Raw genomic sequence first — 20,279 nt, forward strand, 5'->3', positions numbered from 1 at the left:
AGACCGCTGGAAACCCTCTAGAACTGTCAACCTGACACGAACTCGTGAAGCAATGCCGAAAAAAGCCAAACATGTCCTAGAATGACCCTTGACTCCTTGTTTAGAAAAGGTCGCTCTTGGAAGTGACCGCGTTTGTTAACTTTGGAATTGCATTGAAGACGTCTCTTCAGAACATCTGGAAAATGTGGTTTCCTCACAAGTGGAGCAGAAAAAAACAAACCCCAGTCACTTGTGAGCGTCAAACAGAAGGCGGGTAGGGAAAAAACATCTCCGTCCTGAAGCGTTCCTAAGTGTGACAAGTGATGGCCGGATGAGGATTTTAGCACTCACCCTTACATGGAATAGGTAATGATGTGTCAGGGACATTTTTTTCGTGCGTACCACAAAGGTTGGTTTCAGAGGAAGAGAGAGGAAGAGAGAGGAAGCATTTTGAGACCGAGGTGCGAACTTTGCTTTCCACGGGGAACGTCCACATTCCTTCGGAAGAGTTAAAAAATGCACCTCGCTCCCTTCTGTCATAACAATCTGTCCCTGCACTTTCACACCAATGACTGTACTCCAGTAGAATGCTACGCAAATGGACAATATGAGTCATGATTGCCTCATTATGCTGTTTTTTATGAATAAGGTGTTAAGTATTCGCTTTGCCTACTAAACGCATGGTTCGAGATGACCGCCAGACATCTTTTGTTTATATATAAAATGCAAGGCTGTAGTCAACCATAATGTGTAACGTGAAAGCCAGGGTCGCAGATGGCCACAAGGCATACGACCACATGTTAATGGTACTGCATGGAGCATAAAACCTGTTCAACTAAACAATCATAAAATTCCATAATTGTGGTCATGAATAAAATGTAGCATAAAAGTCGTTCAACCAAACAATCCGAGTTGAGCCTTTATTTCCGTAATTAAAAAACTAAAATAAAAAATAGAACTGCATGGTTGTCAACCACAATGTATCCCAAGGGGTGTCCTGAAATTGTTTATCATCCTGACCACCTAATTACGGTCGAGCCACTATTTTCATTTCTACAGAACATAAATGTTGGTCGTATACACACAATGTATCCCACAGTACTTCCTCCAAATGTGATACTGTATATGTACCATACAAAAACAAAACAACCTGAGAGTTGAACCTTTATTTTCTTATTCTACTGTCTTGAATAACTTGCTCAAAAGAGTGAGTAATAAGCAAATTACCATGTTAGCTTGTCGTGCTAACCCAAAAATTAAGAGTCTCAGCATTTTTTTTTAATTAACAGCTTTGACTTTTGGATCGTCTATGACAGGACTGTCGTGTATTTCATTCCATCGGACTGTGTGACAAAAGAACACTGAGTGAGAATGTAGACTACCATACCATGCTAGCTTATGCTGCTAGCTGCCAAAGTTTGACTTTCAGCCTGTCTAGTGCTGCTTTTTTATCAACAAAAAACTTAATGATTTGGATCTTGTGTCACTGGTGTGAGGCCATTCGAGTCAATTTGAAGTATTGCTGAGTGAAGATGCTGTCTGTCACGTTAGCATATGCTAGCCACATACGTTTGTGAGCAAAATACTCTGGTTTAGACATCCTGTTACTGGTGTCTTTCTTATGTTTGAGTCCATTAGATTGTGTTACTTGAGCAGAACAAGCAGGGACTAAAGATGTAATATGCTATTTTAGCTTATTGTGCTAGCCGCCAACCATTGTCATGGAATGGATTCTAGGGATAGATTGTTGTTTACCCAGTTTCCTGGAAGGCGGTGTAAAAGTTGCTCAAGCTCAACTCAGCTGAACTCACAAGGCATGTATGCTATATAAAAACTTAAAAGCCAGCGCCTTGTGGTTTTACCAACATGGGCGGGGCACCTTGGTTCCATCTGTATATTTAAGGCCGCTATTATGAAAACCACTACTTATTTCTTCGTGGTAAACTCAGCTGAAATAGAGACGGAATGACAACAAGGTATGCCCGCTGTGTGTGACCACCATGTAACACACTCCAAAAGACCGCCACCCTGCACTGTGAGAACCCAATTAAGGGAGAAATGAATGCCTTCAGACGTTTGATGCTCAAAAAACAAACGGACAGAACGGAAACAAGCGGAAATGGCAACGTGTTGTCGGTACTGCGAAGCAATAAACGGGAGGAATGTTGAAAAGGCAAACACATTAAAAGTGACGCTAACATGCAAGAAGGAGCTGCAATTATTGGAAGTGTAAACGAAGCTGGATGGACATTAAAGGTCTGAGGAGGCCATGGAAGCGTACACTCAATTTACATGTTGTAAGCAAACACGCAATTTTCTCACAAGAACACTAGTTATCCTGGCTCTGATCTTCTAAATTATCTGTTTCATACAGACATCCAGTCATGGTACCACCCCACGGTGGCCCGACCAGCCACCCACCAGTTTCACATCCCAGCCAGCTATGATCGGAAAGCCTTGAAAGCAACACTGCTTCTAAAAAAATGTTTGGACAGATGTAGGCCAAGCGACAGGACCATACTATTGTTTTATTTAAGGGTGGGGTGAATGGTTATGTTTGTTAGGTGGTCCGTTCATTAGCTAGCAGGCTACTTCCTGGTTCACAGAGAATGATGATAGACGGCAGGGCAGTACGTACTAAGTTTCTAGAGAGGGGAATTGTTGCTTGTTAGTATGCTAATTCCTGGTTCATAGAGAATGACACAAACAGGAGCTTTGTTTTTGTTTGGTTTTCTTGGTCGACCCGTATGATAGTTAGCAGGTTACTTTTTGCCTCACAGAAGGTTACATAAGATGACAAAACTGTCCCTTTTTTTCTGGAATGGTGGGGCGAATGGTGTTCGCTTGATAGTTAGCTGGCTACTTCCTGGTTCATGGAGAATAATCTAAGAAAAGATGGGATGGTGGCTATGGTTCCGTGCATGGAGACATCAGACCAGTTTTTAGGTCCTTGCATTTGTTAGTTAGCAGACTACTTCCTGGTTCATGGACAACAACAAAACGACAAAAAATAATAGAACCATACCATAAGAAGGAATGTTTGGGTTTCTTGGTCTGCCCGTTTGATAATTAGCAGGCTACTTCTTGGTTCACGGATAATGACGTAAACTAACAGGCATAAGGGAGACTGAGTGTTTAGGTTACTTGGCCCACCACCCATTTGAAAGTTAGCATGTTAAGTCCGGGCTAAGATGACAGGTCTGTACCTTTTCTGGAATGGTCAAAGACTGTTGTTGTTGTTAGCTTGATAGTTAGCAGGCTACTTCCTGGTTCATGGAGGATGAAGGCAGGACCATACCATATTGTATTCTGGGGTGGTGGATATGGTTCTGTAAGTTTGCCACTTTTTTTTTTTATGTTAGAAGGCTACTTCTAGGTGCATAAAAAATAATGTAAAACAAGAGCTATTTTTTTAACTTGGGGTAGGGGCCAATAGTGAACTTAAGCTAATTGCCCTTGGGGTTTGATATCAAATGATTGAGTGCACTTATTGTTTAATCAATCAAACAATTATGAAAAAAAACAAACATTTTACATCAAGCCCCATCAATCCTTCGCATCTCCAAATTAGTGCACAATGCTCAGTCACAGTCCATTAACCACTAATGCATCTGGGCTTTGTCCTTAATTCTAACCATCAATGTGCATTCACTCTCTTTTTCCATGAGGGGAAAACAAACATAATGGAGATGTAATTGCATCATTGTTGCTACTGGAGGATAGCCGCTTCTCTGCGCATGTTGATGCTGGACACTAGCGCTAATGGCAAAATGGAAATGCTATTTTACAAGTTTATTTGAAACTGCATGAGCTCCTTACACATTTTCTCATTGTGTTCATGCTAGTGACCCATTGTTTATCTATAGCAGACGCCGTTGACGTCTTTAGACAACAAATTGGCGAGTCAGTAAGTCAATTAAGCCAAGTGCTGCACTCAGTTTATTTTTTTAACCAGAAAAATAGCTCTCCATAATGTTATACCTCATAAAAACCTATTGACCCTTAAAATCCACTAACAACTGGAGAAAGCAGTACAAAAAAATGGAGGTATAGACCATAGCATTGAGGAGGGGGGACGCGTGTTCTATCCACCCCGGAGATTTTTTATGAGCCGTCTGATTGTTTTGGCATTTGTACCGGACGTGACGCCAACGAGTAACCTGTCGGTTCCATGTCGGGAAAATAAGAGTCTGGAGTCTGACCGTGGCATGGCAGACTTCCATCCTTTACGACACCTCTGCTATAATCCACTAAACTAAAAGTGTCACTTGACTAATTCATTTGGACCACTTGTTTTTTTTTGAAAATATCCTTCAATAGGAAGTGGGTGTAGCGGTGTGTGAAAAAAGGCTTTCGCCAGTTTCGCTCCAAAAATCACACGTGAGTGAACCTGCCTACTTATTAGGCCAACAAAGCTCTTTTACATGTGACTATGTGTCACCATGTACAGTATGTATGTTATGTACACAATGGGGGGGGGGGTCCAATTTGACCCCCTACTCAATTTCAAAGAAAATAGCAAGTTTATATTTATTGTAGCTTTGACGCTAATCACTGTTAGCCCGTCTAGCCCGGTAAATGAAATGAAATGAAAGGCATTATGCGTTGTAATGAACTGAAATCTCGACGTGCCAGCCTTCTCGCAATGGCATGTACTGGCCCGCCTGACGTTTGCCAGGGAACATGTAAATGACTCAGAGAAGGCTTGGGAGAAAATGTTGTAATTCAGATGAAACCAAAGTTGAGCTATTTGGCATCAATTCCATCCATTCATGCTTGGAGGTTGAAAGAATAATCGGAGTATAGGAATCAAATACTGCCCCAAGGTATCATCCATGCCGCTGATTGTCCACCTGCCAAGGGCTAGCTGACAAAAGATGATCCTACATTTTTATACACATAACACTAGATCAAAACTTTTGAGTGACAGGCTCAACAAAACTACTTCCAGGCCAGCAATGACGCATTGAAGGCGACACATACCCGTCTAAGCGCTTGTCAATACAGTTTTATGAGTGGTTTCAAAGGCTACATGGTCGTGTTCTCTGCGAAACTGGCACTTGCGTCCACTTCTTTTTTACGACTTTTGGAAAGGCGACTGGACAGTGTAACGTTCAAAAAGGTTTCTTGAAAATGTATTATGTTCGAAAATGATGAATGCTTTGCGTTTGCTGACCGGTTAGCGATCCCAGAGGGAGCTCACTGAGATATTTTGGAAGGACAGAAATTGTGGAGTTGATACTCTTTTATTGGTTTCATTATAAACCGTTTGGGCATGGAGTAGTAGTCAGATCAATTCCATATTTGTATGGATTAAAGTGACTAATTCTGAGGATTACATCGTCTCTGATTCAAACTAAAGATTACACAATAACAATGAATAACAGTTTCTCCCTTGTACGGAGGGGCCTGATCAAATTATTGTCTAACTCTGGTAAAATATTTGTCATCTGCAAAAACAATCAGCCTTTTGGCTTCCTTTTATTCCCTGAAGTAAATGTTAGCTTTTAGCTATCATGACTGCATTACAGTAAGTATGACAAGACTCAAACATGTCCTAATGCGAAATGAATGAACATCAATGTTAAAAAGGTATTTTTCCATGTTAAATTGTTCTATTGTGGTTCCAATATAATTAGGATATGAAAAATGTCTTGCCGACACTCACGGTATAAAATCTTTCAAATAATTGCTTCCCAGAAGGTATTTATAATTAAAGACATGCCCTAGGTAAAAACAAGTGTAGCTCGAACAAACTCAAAGAAGCCTGTCACATTTTATTTGACTTCTCTACAGACAATGAACCACAAAAAATGTCCCCACAGATTACTACTACTACTTGTGGCTAAAAAACAAACATAGCCGCTAATGCTAACTGAAAATGTGCCACTTGCTTGTTTACAAACAAACTAGAGTGAAGCGCAATACTTTTTGAGAATGTAAATCTCAAACTGATGCGATTCATCACATTGATTAGACTAGTTTGGCTAACCCATTAGCCTAGCGTTTGACATACTAAAGGTATTTATAATTAAAGACATGCCCTAGGTAAAAACAAGTGTAGCTCGAACAAACTCAAAGAAGCCTGTCACATTTTATTTGACTTCTCTACAGACAATGAACCACAAAAAATGTCCCCACAGATTACTACTACTACTTGCGGCTAAAAAACAAACATAGCCGCTAACGCTAACTGAAAATGTGCCACTTGCTTGTTTACATACAAACTAGAATGAAGCGCAATACTTTTTGAGAATGTAAATCTCAAACTGATGCGATTCATCACATTGATTAGACTAGTTTGGCTAACAAATTAGCCTAGCGTTTGACATACTAAAGGTATTTATAATTAAAGACATGCCCTAGGTAAAAACAAGTGTCGCTCGAACAAACTCAAAGAAGCCTGTCACATTTTATTTGACTTCTCTACAGACAATGAACCACAAAAAATGTCCCCGCAGATTACTACCACTATGACTACTTGTGGCTAAAAAACAAACATAGCCGCTAACGCTAACTGAAAATGTGCCACTTGCTTGTTTACATACAAACTAGGGTGAAGCGCAATACTTTTTGAGAATGTAAATCTCAAATTGATGCGATACATCACATTGATTAGACTAGTTTGGCTAACCCATTAGCCTAGCGTTTGATATACTAAAGGCTAATTTTAACCGTGAATAGAATACCAAGCGTCCTGATTTCTTTTATACGCAGATGTGTTGCTAAAATGCAAAACAATACAAGCACACGACTCATTCACTTATTGTTATTACTCACACATTGTCTCGTTTAATCTCGTGGCTCATTGAATAATAATAACTGCCCTGGGTCTCGTTTCAGAGCACTGGCATTGCCTCAGATCATCACAGAGTCAGTGAGGGACTTTTTATGGCAAACACACACAGAAACAGACCGAGACACATGGTGTCGTCATATTCTCTCTGTTTCAAGTTTATCCTCTTACAAAAAGAGACTAAGACTATACAGTACAGTTTTGTTTTTTGGGTTGTTCCATACTTGATCATTTAGATTTGGGTGAGTTATCTACTGAGGGAGGCATTTATTTTTGAGTGGATATTGACTAATTGAGACGTGGCATCTGTTAGAGTAGGGATCACTATTTGAGGAAATATGCTTTGTGTTAAGTATGTCACTGTTTTTAGTTAGGCATCTATTTGAGGGAGGCGTTTATTTTTTTCCAAGTGGACAACACAGCCGCAGTAAATTCAGATGGGTTAATCTGAGAGTAGGGACCACTATTTGAGGAACTACTGGTACACATTTTGTGACGTATTATGTCATTTGTCATTACTACACTTTTCATTTAAGTGTGAAATAAGTAGGCATCATATTGAGGGAGGGGGGGTGGGGGTGGCATTAAGTAAATGCACAAATGGACACTAATTAAAATGCAGCGTCCATTCGAGTAGGTGCTACTATTTTAAGTTTGTGTGACATATGATGCCGTTTTTAATCATTACTATTAAAAGTAAAGCATCTCTTTGATGGAGGTTTTTTTTCTTCTTTCAAGTAAACAACTTTCTCTTACAGCTACGTCTTTTGGACTACAGACTATACAATTTGAGGAAATAGAGTTTGTAAGATTTACAATAATATTTTCCGTCGTGACAACTAAAAGTGATGCATTAATTTGAGGGAGGCGCTTATTTTCTCAAGTGGTGAAGCATCTGGAAACTACGTGAGACTGTCTATTGGATGAGGAACTATGACACTATCTTTAGTCATTACCTTTTGTCCTGACATCTATTTGAGAGAGGTATTTTTTAGCACCTGGCGACTAATCAAGTTTTTTTTAGTTTACACACACACTCGCACACACAAATAATCACCCACATCCCAAAAAAAAAGGAGAGCAATGATGATGACATGTCAAATCGGTAATACTGAGCTCTCCAGGAAAAAAAGTTTTTTTTTTTTTTAGTTGTTACTACCTTTTCTGTCTTGTGGGGAAACTGTAGCATCTATTTGAGGGAGGCGTGTTTTTTTTTTCCCAAATGGAGATGATTAGTTTATATTAGGAGAGAGGGGCTACATGAACTAAAAACAGAGTTCCCCTGCTTAATCTCGGTTTAACCTACCTCACATTATCCAAGCAATCATTTAATTAAGTTTTTTTTACTGATCGTCTTACCCAAACCAAACACACTTTTTCTGCCGAGCAAATGACCACTTGAGCACATGCTCTCCTTTTCTAACAAAAGACAGACGTCCATACCACCAACAGCCAGGGGTCAACAGTCAAACACTCCATCCGCCTTCACCCTAAAAGTCTGCTACCTTTCTCCCACTACACGTTGAGTGACATCCTCAAACCTCGGCCTCCCCTGGTCAAATGGAACAAAAAGGCCTCTGTTCCACTTTCCTTGCCGTCCCCGGCGAAACCAAGCCACTATTCTCTAGCGCTTACACACACACACACACACATTCACATTTGCCGACCCTCGCCTTCATCTTGGCACGCTGCGGCCAAAAGTAACACGAGCTGGCAGAAGGCAAATAAATCATCTAATCACTGGATGGTCTTAAAAGACTGCTTGGCGTCCGTCCATCACATATACTGTATGTTTAGTGCTCATATTATATAATATTTTCATTTACTGGATAGTCTAATTGATCACACACTGCAGTCGTATATCAGTGAAAAAGTGACAGTTGTACACTCATATCAGTAGAAAAGGGAAATTTGTTCACATAATAAATAAATAATAAATAAATATAAAAAATATAATAAATACATATCAAAAATAAAATGAAAAACTTAAATAAATTAATTAATATATACATATAATAAATAACAAGTAATAAAAGTAAAATAAAAAATAAAAATAAATGTATACATAAATAAAAAAATAAAAAAGAATAAATAAAAATAAAGTGGTAAAATAAAATTTGTACAACTGACAACACTGCAAAATTGATAGTCGTACATGCGTATCACTCATACACTTGTTACCAATCAGGATTTGATGTAAAAAATTCATCATCATTCGTAAGTGAGATTGTCTCTAGTTGGCTGCAGACTGCAAAAAGTATGAGCTGCAGGCGATCATTTTAGGTGATAAGCAATAACAGGCATTGATCAAAACATGCCAATCAGGTACTTTTCCACAGAAATCAAACGAGCATGCTGGGTGGCAGAGCACCACGAGTAAAAGTGATCTTTGTTCAATCCCAATAGTTTTAAAGTGATGGTGGTACAATACACACATTGTGGAATACTATATATGAGGGGTGTCCAAACGTTTTCCTTCGAGGGCCGCATTGAGAAAAATCAAAGGATGCATGGGCCATTTGATATATTTTTTTCACATTCATTTTTCAAGCACACGAAAATCAGTGAATCAAGCAATTGCATATTGTTTATATAGTCCAAATAATTTAGGATTTGATAAGATTTGGGGATGGTCAAGATCCTGTAAATAAAATCCAAGAAAACCCATTTCTACATTTAGAACAGAAACAGGTGCAATCTGTTGTAAACAGACCTTCTTTTTTTCTTTTTAAATAAAGCAGTTACATGGAAATAATTCATGGTTGGTCCTGGACACGGAGGAGTTTTTTGCTTGTAAAAAATAATTATTTTTATTCATCACAGTCTTACGAAGAGAAATGTTAAATTGTAAACAGTTCATTTACACATTTAGAAAAGCTCTACAGTATATACAACAAAATGTATTAGTAGCAGATGTCATTTTTAATAGGTATGCCGTGGGCTTAAAAATAGATGGCGGGGCCACAAATGTCCCCCCGGGCCATAGTTTGGACACCCCTCCTATACAGCATTTTAGCACACAAAGTGAAAGTTGTAGATACGGAACCGAAATTACTTAACAGTGTAAATTTGACAGCTGCAGATAACATGTTTACACACGTGATTTGTTTTACATTATGTGAACGCTATCATCACATTAAAGTGCAATGGTGAGATTTGTACGCATACGACAGTATAAAAGTGAAAGTTGCAGATCTAAATCAGTGTATATAAATGTGAGATTTGTACACAAATGGAAGTACAGTATAAATGGTAAGACTGTAGTCATAGAATAGTATAAAAATAATGCTTAGTAGCCTAATGTAAAGTGAAAATTGGAGAGGATAAAGTGAAAGTTGGAGACCTAGTGTAGTGTAAAAGTTGGATAAATGCACTCAAGTTACGGTAGAAAGTGAAAGTTGGAGACAACAGTTTAAAATGGAAGGTTGTAGACCAGTCGTGCACGCGACAAAAGTGAAAGTTACCGATAAAGTGCAAAAGTGAGCATTGTACGCACGTGACAGTGCGTCAAATTGGAAGGCTTCGGCTCCAGCAAAGCGTCAAAGTAAAACTTTTCGACGTGAATCAGAGCAACGGTGAGTTTTACGCACAGCAGACATTTAACCTATCAGCCTTTACGCACGGAAGGCAGCCAGCCAACCAGCAGAGCCCCCCCCCCCTAAAAGAGAGAAGAAGACGAAAAACTCTCTTACCGAGATATTGTCGTATGTCCAGCAGGACTCTGGGGGGTCCTCCGTTGAGCTGGCAGAAGAGGGACGACAAGCAGAAGACGAAGAGCGCCGCCATGCAGAATCCATACGCTCGGAGGGGCAAGCGCCAAGGAATGGAGGCGAGCGAGCACAACTTGTGGTGGTTGCGGTGGTCCCTGAAGTGGACGAGATGGGGGCTCTGGCTGTTGCTGTGAGGCGGACTGCCGCTGTAATTCTTCATCATCTGCTCCTCACAAGGCGCCGTGCGAAGTCACCCATTGGAGAACCATCGGAAAGTCCTACTTTTGGAGGAGGGGAAGGGAAAAAAAAAAATCCCCCCCCACCCGTCACCGGCTCCTCTCCCGCGCTGCAGTCCGCTCGAGGTGGCTCCTCGCTCGGCTTGCCTCGCTGTGCACGCTCCGGCTCGCCTGTCGCGGCTCTATGCAGGCTGCTTCAAGGGTCCATCCTTCTTCTCCTTCTTCTAGGCCGGCTCCCCCTCTTTTTTTCAAGAGTGTCAGATTACTGGACGTGGAAAGAGAGAGAGAGAGGAGAGGAGGAGGGAGTTCCGTACAGTCAAAAAGTTTCAACTTGCATCATTTGCACTTTTGGCTGGGAAACAGCGCCATCAAGTGGTTCACAAACGAAATACATACAGTTGACCCCCGCATACTCGCGATTCGGTAACAGTGGATTAAAAACATTTTTGTTTTTACAATATTTTGTATTTAGTATTTGTGTACTTCTTATGTAGAAAACATTTTGGTGAATACATGTATTTATCAGCATTTTTGGGGGGTTTGAAAATCTACTCTAGTTGACTCACCATTTATGGTGGGGATAACGAGCAGACACACCTGTTGTAGCAAATATCTGCATATTATTTGACGGCGATTATAATTGCGCAAAAAGAAAAGTTCCAAATTTTTTAATAAGCAAGTCTATACTGCCAATAAATCGCACAAAAAAGGTGCGGTCCTTTAAAAAAATGCAGGGTCCACTAATCCATTTGAAAAAGCAAAACACAATGAATAAAATGAATACTAAAAGCACTAGTGGTAGTGGTACTTGGTATTGCTATTGGCGACTACTAACAGTTAAGAACTTGTACTGGTATTGTTCTGAAAAAATGGTATCCAAATAAAACCATTTTAAAAAGGCTAGTGATGAGAATGTGAAAAGGAAAGCCCGTTACCTAAACATTTTGCTTACCTGGACGTCCATGCTCATAGGTTGCAGATTTTTAAATTGTTCTGAAACAAAAAATTCCTTTTCACAATGTTTATGTACATTAAAATCACTTACATATATTTAAGGAAGCATCTTTTGTATATTTTGGCATTTGAAACCACATCAAAAGGGCTGCGTATGACAAGAAACATTTTATTATCATTATAGTTGTGAATGACAAATAGTTATGGACAAGTTTTTTTTTATTATTATTTCAATACACAAGGCAAATATGCATGGACAATCAAAGTAGATGAAAAGCAGGTAAAACAATCATATGTACACATATGTTACAAACTGTATGCAGCTCCTCACTTGCTAAAGCAATATGCATTATGCAGAAAGGTATTGCTATTCGTATAGTACAGCTAATTACAGTCCATATGGAAAGGAAAAGAAAAGGGAGAAAAATAACTTATTTAAATATCAATTACATATATAGAATGTGCAAGGCCTGCATAGCATTTCATATATGTAATTAAGATGGTGCAAACAAAGTGGGAGTGATTATGGAAAAAAAAAAGGTTTATTACTCATTTACACTTGCCATTCATTAAAGAGGCACCAAAACCTTTCACAAAAACAGCCAATGTCGCAGCTAGATTAAGTCACCCTCTAAAGTGCATTTACAGTGTCAGTATCTTTATTTTTACTTAACACTTGTCTCGCCTCTCCCAGAGCGTCTTCATAAAGAATAAGACAAAAAAAATTGTTGATGTGAAATCACAAGTGTGCCCTCAGTTTATCCCTGATTTATTTTTATTTTTTTGTAGCTTCCCACTTCATGTCATTTGTTGTTATCTGCTAATTTGTTTAATTTATATTGGCAACATATTTGATATACAGTGGAACCTCCAAAATTAAGAATTATCTTCCCGAAATAATTGGACCGCATGCCATATTTTATTTTCTATTCAATTATTTTTATTAATATTGAAACTGCTTACAACAAGCAAACTATTTTTTTTTTCATCAAGGATGACCCGTAATGGAAGCTAAATGAAAAAATCTTGTTAACTTAACTTAAAGTTGACCTCAATTGTTAACCAGTTGTACACAATTCTGTTTTGTTGTACCATTTACCTATTGAGTCTACTTAAATATATTTTTTTTCACATGGCATATGTATATTCTTGAAAAATTACATTTTACCCCAAATTTTGCCCGTATTCTAAATTGCACAATCTCAGGTTTAGTCAATTTAGAGGTTCCACAGTTGATAAAATAGTGCTTCATTCCAAACAAACATCAGCTCCGGCCGTCTCTTTGGATATTGTTACCAAGATCTTAATGATGTGTTTTTAGTTCGTAAAATTAAAACAAATTAAGCTTTGCGTAGTTGAAATAAACTGGTTATATTCACCTGTCCACACTATCCACTCATCTGGCTAAGGCAAAATATATAAAAACGTGCGTGGGTACGTCGGGAATGCTGATTGGTAATGACCCAACGGCAACTTTCAGTACACACATGAACAAAATGAAGCTATAATACAGAAAATACAGTCTCATAAAAGTAAGCCATTTATCACGTCTTGGTTTATTGGTATGCATCGAGTGAATCGGGAATCACTTTGGCGGCGTAAAATACACGACTCACAAAAGTGTTCCCAAAATTGGCCTCTGGGGTGAAATTTCACGAGGAGCTAAAAATGCAGCTGTGTGAAATTTCAACTCAAAGTTTTATGAGTTGTGTACCCGAGAAACAAAAAGCCACTTTTCACAAGCGAAGCACTTGTGAAGCGTCCATTTTACAAAATGGTGGTGTGCTTTCTTCTGCAAAGGCAGTCTTTAGTTGAACCAATAGGAGGCGTATTTATTTATTTTTTAAAAGGCATCCTTTTAGCATCCAGGATCGACTCCAAGTTGCCGTAAACATTAGAGAAAAGAGTGCTGGAAAAACGTCTTGACAAACGGGAAGTACTCGCAAATACTTTTGAAAACACCTGACCACGGCGAAGCGGGTTCACGCGTCCCGGCGCTCGGCGACCAGCTGGGCCTCGCCGATTAAGCGGCGGGCGTGTCCGCGGTCGCGCACGCCCGCCTCCCAAGCGGCGCTCTCCGTCAGCGAGGCCACGCCGCTCAGCGAGTCCACGCCGGCCGCCGCCAGGGCGGACGCGTACATAGGCAAGCCGATGGACACCAGCCAGTCCGAGACGGTGTTGACGGTGCCCGACGCCGCCGGTCTGCGGCACATTTCTGTCAGGCCGCCCGAAGGGATCTGGGGACAAAAAAAATCTCCGTCAGGCTACGCTTTTTGAACATATTTTAAGAACCTGCAAAGTGAATTTGAGAGCAGTAAAACGGATTTGTATGGAATGAGCCGTCCCTCCCGCACTATATAAGAACTGCTTTAGAGCGCCTCGTTGTCAGCCATGACTGTACGCGCATCATGTAGACAAAGGCAGAAGAGCAATGGAGGGAAATGTTTTTCTGTCAGAATTGACAGCCAGCATGTAGCTTTCAGCATGATCTCGCCATTTTAGAGTGCCTTGTTGTTGGCCGAGAGCGTGCGTACGTCATGTAGAGAAAGGCAAAAGAGCAGGGTGAAAAACTGACTTTGCAGCAAAATTTGACTTCACAGCCAGCATGTGACTAGTGGCTTCAAGCTGGTCGAATTACTTTGGAGCGCCTCGTTGTTGGCTATGAGTGTATGCACATCTTGGAGAGAATAACAAAAGGGATAATTTTTTCCTTCTTGTATAAAAAAAAAAAAGCCAAACAAACGCGGCTTGACAGCCACCATGTGGATCGATGCTTCAGGATGGTGTGGCCACTGCTCACTTAAGAGTGCCTCATTGTTGGCGGTGAGCGTGCATACGTCATGTAGAGAAAGGCAAAAGAGCAAAAAAGGAGGGGAAAAAACTGACTTGGCAGCAAAATTTGACTTCACAGACAGCATGTGGGCAGTGGCTTCAAGCTGGTACTTTGGAGTGCCTCGTTGTTGGCCATGAGTGTATTCACATCATGGAGAGAACAAGAAAAGGGATTTTTTTCTTCTTCTTTTTTAAAATAAGGCAAAACAAATGCACTTTATGTCAATAAAGCAAAACAAATGCTTGACAGCCACCATGTGGGAGGCTTCAGGATGGTGTGGCCACTGCCCACTTTAGAGTGCCTCATTGTTGGCCGTGAGCATGCATACGTCATGTAGTGACGGCGGAAGGAAAGGGGGGGGAAATAAAAAAATAATAGCATGTCGACAGGGGCTTCTTGCTGGTGTGGCCGCTTTAGAGTGCCTCGTTGTTGCGTCGTAGAACATGTGAAAGCACAAGATGCTAGACTAAGCAGCATCCAGTCAGAGACATTTCTATTTAATTTTTCCTGATTGTGAAGCCTCATTTTCTTTTTTTTTTTACCATTCAAATTGGCTGAGTTGTTCACAACACTCTTCTGTGCGGTGTGTCAAATTTTCAAAACATTATTTTCACTTAAGGGTCTTAAAATGACTATTTGAGAAGCAACACAATTCTAGCTGTGCGTCCTTACGGCCATTCGGTGTTGTTTGCGCAGCTCTCGGACTCGGAGCTGGTCCATGGTGGAGGCCACTTCCTTGACGGGCTGCTGCAAGTCTTCGGAGTAGCGCTGCATCAGAGGCCGGGGGATGCCGCAGCGGCCGTGCTGGGGGAATAAAGACAGGACAGATTATTACGAAAGAAAACATTTCCTCAGGGCAAGAAACAAAACACTGAGCTGTGTCTTGTGTTATTTATATAAACACATTTGGTATGTAAATGAAACGATTTCCAACAGGTATGCTTGTTTTGGTTGGCTCCTTTTAAAAGCTTCGAGGGGAGAGAAACCCAAAATACAATAAATATTAGTTGCACTCTCTAGAACTAGTAAATGGCCGAAATGACCTTAAAATGGACGCTTCAAATCAAAATGGCAGACTTCCTGTGTTTTTTCAGCTGATAATTTTTTTGGTGGGTCTACTCATAATAGACAAATCTACCAAATTTCTTGTTTTCTCCATCACGCCTGAGGTCTGACGGGTGGTGCAAAGTTTTATAACCCGTATGGCCAAAGTGCAATTCCCCAATAAACTTAACAGTCTGTACCACATTACAGTCAGCCTCTAGTCTTCGCCCTGCAGCTTTTTATTGCCGTGTGCATTCGCACTCAACGCCTGCGGCATGATGTATACCAACAAGCCATTACTTGTCTCTATTTTTGTACATCAAAGCAAAGTTGATGTTGTTGGCCTCCTAACTAAAGGCAGGAAAAAAATACGAGTTAAATACGATTTGTCACCGAGTGGATGACGTGTTTTTGTTGGCACAGATATGATTGTATTTAGAATCCCATACCTCATTTCTTTACCTTATTTGGAGTTTGCATAATTAAATTAGTTCAAAACAAAATCTACAGTGTCTATATATTAGGGGTGTCAAAATTAGTATGTTAACAGATGAACTCAAAGTCACATTTACCCCAGGAAGGTTGCTACAGCTTTCAAAAGGGTCTGCATGGGCACTGCCAGACCCCTTTGAGAGCCAAGAGCCAAGTGTCTTGTCTCTTGGAGTGACTCAAAGTCACTTGCTCTTTAGACACGAGGCATATTTTATTCAGAATATAGCTCATCTTCAACAACATCTTCTGTATTATTTGCAGGAAAACTGCATCATAATGACATTGCACCATACTATCACCAATGTTCAACATGAAACGCTAACGCCACAAAGTGGCAGAAAAAAAACCTCATTGCAAATCTATGACTGAGTATTGTACACACCTCTTAACAACGTACATAGTTTTATGAATGACTATAAAAATTACAAGGACAAAAGGACAGATTAATCCCAGGGGATTAAACGTTCCTAGGACATAGGTTAATCTATCCTGGAAGGGTTTAAACTGTCCTAGGACACTTTGTCCTATGGCAGATCTTGGTTAATCTACCCTAGGGGGGTATTAATCTTTCCTAGGACCCTTTAATCCCCAGGGATTAATCTGTTAAAGCGTCCTAGGACAAATTAATCCCCAGAGGTTAAAGGGTCCTAGGACAGATTATTATATATTATTCTGTTAAAGCGTCCTAGGACAATATGTCCTAGGACAGATTAATGCCCGCCGGGGGTTAAAGGGACAGATTATACCCCTCTAGAACAGATTAATCTGTCATATTAATAAATTTCTCCTATGACATTTTGTCCTAGGACTCTATAATCCCCCGGGTTGAAGCATCGGGGGGTTAATCTGTCTTGTTACACCTTTTATGTTGATTACAGGTTTTGCTCTCTGTCAGATTTAGACTACCTTGTCCGAGTAAGGCTCCTCCGTGAGATCGATGCCCTCAGCCTCCAGCCGTTGCTCTAGCAAGGTGAGCAGGTCAGGACCCATCTTGGAATGCGAAGCCTTCCTCGTCACGGCCACCTTGCCACCCAGGTCAGACAGCCACGGGGGTGCCACCGATGTGCCCGTCTCTTCCCCGGTGGACGAGGAGTTGCGGGGGCTGCTCGGAGTCTTGGCGGGAAGGGGCGGGGCGGGACTGATACCGCACCGTGTCACGGGGCTGCTCGGGTGGGAACGTGTGAGTGAGTGCGTCGGTGAAGGGGTGGGAGACGGCGAAGAGGGCCCGGAGAGTGGGGAGTGGCAGACCCCGTTGGCGAGTCTTTCTCTGGACTTCTTGGCAGGAACGGGAGGTGGTACCGGCGGCTTTTTGGCATGAGTCCGTATGACCCTCTCACCACTTGCGTTGGATTCCGGGGGACTTGGGGCTTGGGTTGTGGGACAAGGGGGTCTCAGAGGTAGCTGCGAGGGTACAGGTGGTCTGTCAAATCTGGGTTTCGGACTCACTGGTGGACTTTTAATACAAATTGAAGAACTCTCCTTAATAGGTCTATTTCTGTCCAGACTGGGCTCTTCTTTTGTTAGTTTAACCTCCTCATTTTCATCCTTTCTCTGCTCCCAGTGCAGGTCTCCCAGGGAATGGGAGCGTTTCCAGGACCCAGTGGGTTGGAAGGGCTCATCCAGGTCCTCGCAGCTTCGACTGGCCGGGATGGGCGAACGTCTATGGGTTTTGCGGCGCCCCAGCACGTTGAATCCCTTCAAGGAGGGCTTGCTGAATAAGTTTTTGGGGAACTTGGAGCGCTGGTTCTTAGTATTCTGCTGCAAGGCCTCGCTGGAGATGGTCATGGGAAGAGTAGGATAGTCCGGAGATTGTCCTGCGGAAGAGCGACCTGAGCAGGAGGACTTCTTGCTCTTGCCTGCAAAATAAAAATAGTTTCACTTATTTTGGATTTTTTTTTTATACCCCCCGGCGAACAGGTTTGGGGAGTAACGGAATACATGTACCGCTGTTACGCAATCAGATTACAAAAAAAAAAGCAACTATTCCGTTACAGTTACAGGAAAAAACATGTAATCAGATTACAGGTACCCTTATTAAAAAATTTAAGAGTACCCCTCCCAACCCTGCCCGTGAATAGCTACAATTCGCCTTAAAATGGTGCCAAAGTACTACTTTTCTATGAGACAGGGCTTTGGGAATGTTTATTAGAAGCTCCTCCCTTCACATCAACATCATTGGCGCTAAGATTCCACAAGACGGTGTCAGAACACTCATTTTGCATTAGGACAAAATCGGGTGGGTGAACACTACTACTGTCATAATTCCCAACTACATTAATATGAAGTTACAGTCGATTAGCTGAGTTTTGTTCTTTCCTTTTCACAAATGTGATGTAATGGCATCAAGCATGGTAGAATGAAAAGCAGAAGCAACTTACCGTCTTGTCCTCTGGCTTACAAAGCATGATGGTGAAAACGGGTGAGAACAGCCAGAGTTAAGTTTTAATGGGATGGACAGAGAAATTCTATAGATGGAATACGATGAAATGTCACCGCAGCACCGCAAAATGTAGAAATATTATGTTATTTAGATATAATTCAAATTACAAAATTAACAGTAATGTAATGTTAAATGATCAGGCTTGAAAAGAGATGAAAGCATCTCAATGTGTACAGTTTGATATTGCTTGGAACGTCGTTAATATCAAGTACCACACAAAAAACCTACTTATGATTATGTTACAAATAAAAGAATACATTTGTTATTGTACAGGTTGAAAAAAATATATAATTTATAAAAACAAGATGTAAAAAGAGATTTAAGGTGTTAATGTTATGAGTATAGGAATAAAGAAATTTAAAAAAAATAGTCATGAAAGGCATAATTATTTGAGACAATAGTTGCAATATTACAGGAGGGAAAAAGTTATAATAGTTTTTAATAGAATAGTTTGGTGAGGTCAGTCGTAATTTATTAACAAGACTACAAATGAAATGTCACAGGGATGAAGATTCAATTTGATGAGAAAGCTGTCAAAAAGAAAGTAGTAATACTATGAGCATAAAAGTAAATTGTTGAAGATCTTAACATGTTACAAGTTGAATTTTTTTATTATTTTTTTTTATTTATTTACAATTTTCTATTATTATTTTTTACTGTAATGTCATACTGTAATGTCACAATTTAAGTATCTTAAGATTATGACTTCCCGGCTTAACATTTCATTTTTTGAGTATCTTATTCTCATTCAATCAAAATAGGCTGCTTGATGACAAGTGGTAGACCAACACTCCGCAGGCACAAGATATATATAACATGAATTTGTTAATCTGATTAGAGCATTCAGGGATCAACAGTATTAATGTTGTACAAAAGTACATATACAGTATAATGGATAATTTTACAAATATAATTCTTTACATATATTACTGTGTATCCCTGAATTTGAAAAAGAACATGCAGAAAACGCAGAATGTTTTCTAAATAAGCAGGAAGTTTGTGAATAGTTTAAAGGCGAGAAAAGTAAAACAAGAGACAAAATATAAAAAAGCAAGCAGCACTGTCTTTATTTTTTTTGGGTGGGGTGGGACTTTTTTTTTTTGGTTTCTTTTTAATTCCACAACTTAAATCTCTATTGTGGCACACAATGACTGCGGCCAATTCCAACCACCCCCACCACACACACACACACACACCAAGTTAAGGCCAGTGTTTATACTGGAAACCAGCAATCAGAAAGAAAAGTGGTTTTTGACAGAACAGTGATTTATGGGTTATGGATGTTAAAAATATGTGGGAGAAAGAAGACATACAGGGAGCTTGAGCACGCTCAAAAATTAAGATCACAAGAACCATAAAAAGATTAATAAAGCACAATTCTCTCAGTTAAAAATATGCAGATTTCCGTCATGTATAGGCACATCATGCAAGATGGTTGTTGTGCAATACAGTCTCTATGAAACAGCCAATCAGCACTGCAGACATGTCTTAATAATGTCACTGTAATCTGCTGCATTTAGCAGAAATATTCATAATCATCCCCTTCGTACACTGTCAATGTGGAATCCACAGGCGGGGTTTGAGCTTGGAATCCTTTGATTGGCAGTGAGTTTGTTCTCATGAGAACTCTCGTGCGCATTGGGGAGGCTCTCTCCCTTTGGCCATAGGCTCCCAGCACTGTGGGGTAGACCAGGCTTAGTGGTCTGGGGCCCGGTTCCTTCCCGGTTACATGCAGACTTCGGTACTGAGGGCACACAAGGCCTACAAGGACGGAAAGAGTGATGAAGAGAGGGAA

The 20,279-nt window shown here is 40.4% G+C and overlaps 2 protein-coding genes across 9 annotated transcripts in view; both read right to left on the minus strand.

Annotated features, from left to right (window-relative positions):
* Positions 1–11,068, minus strand: part of usta (uronyl 2-sulfotransferase a) — a 54,162-nt gene extending 43,094 nt beyond the window's left edge. The window contains exon 1 of the mRNA XM_077552720.1: positions 10,468–11,068. Within this exon, the coding sequence (XP_077408846.1) occupies positions 10,468–10,708 (241 nt within the window). The 5' untranslated portion in view covers positions 10,709–11,068. The remainder of the gene's footprint in view (positions 1–10,467) is intronic.
* A 756-nt stretch (positions 11,069–11,824) lies between these two features.
* sash1a (SAM and SH3 domain containing 1a) overlaps positions 11,825–20,279 on the minus strand; it is a 170,516-nt gene continuing 162,061 nt past the window's right edge. For 7 of the 8 annotated variants that reach the window (XM_077552389.1, XM_077552392.1, XM_077552391.1 and 4 more), the window contains 3 exons: positions 16,951–17,900; positions 15,181–15,312; positions 11,825–13,912 (listed from right to left, as the gene is read on the minus strand). In XM_077552389.1, coding sequence (XP_077408515.1) covers positions 13,658–13,912; positions 15,181–15,312; positions 16,951–17,900 — 1,337 coding nt within the window. In that variant the 3' untranslated portion in view covers positions 11,825–13,657. Of the gene's footprint in view, positions 13,913–15,180; positions 15,313–16,950; positions 17,901–19,151; positions 20,246–20,279 lie in introns of those variants that run through there. The other variant, XM_077552395.1, reaches the window with a different exon arrangement.

Source organism: Vanacampus margaritifer, chromosome 19, assembly GCF_051991255.1.
Source record: "Vanacampus margaritifer isolate UIUO_Vmar chromosome 19, RoL_Vmar_1.0, whole genome shotgun sequence".
Lineage (NCBI taxonomy): Eukaryota > Metazoa > Chordata > Actinopteri > Syngnathiformes > Syngnathidae > Vanacampus > Vanacampus margaritifer.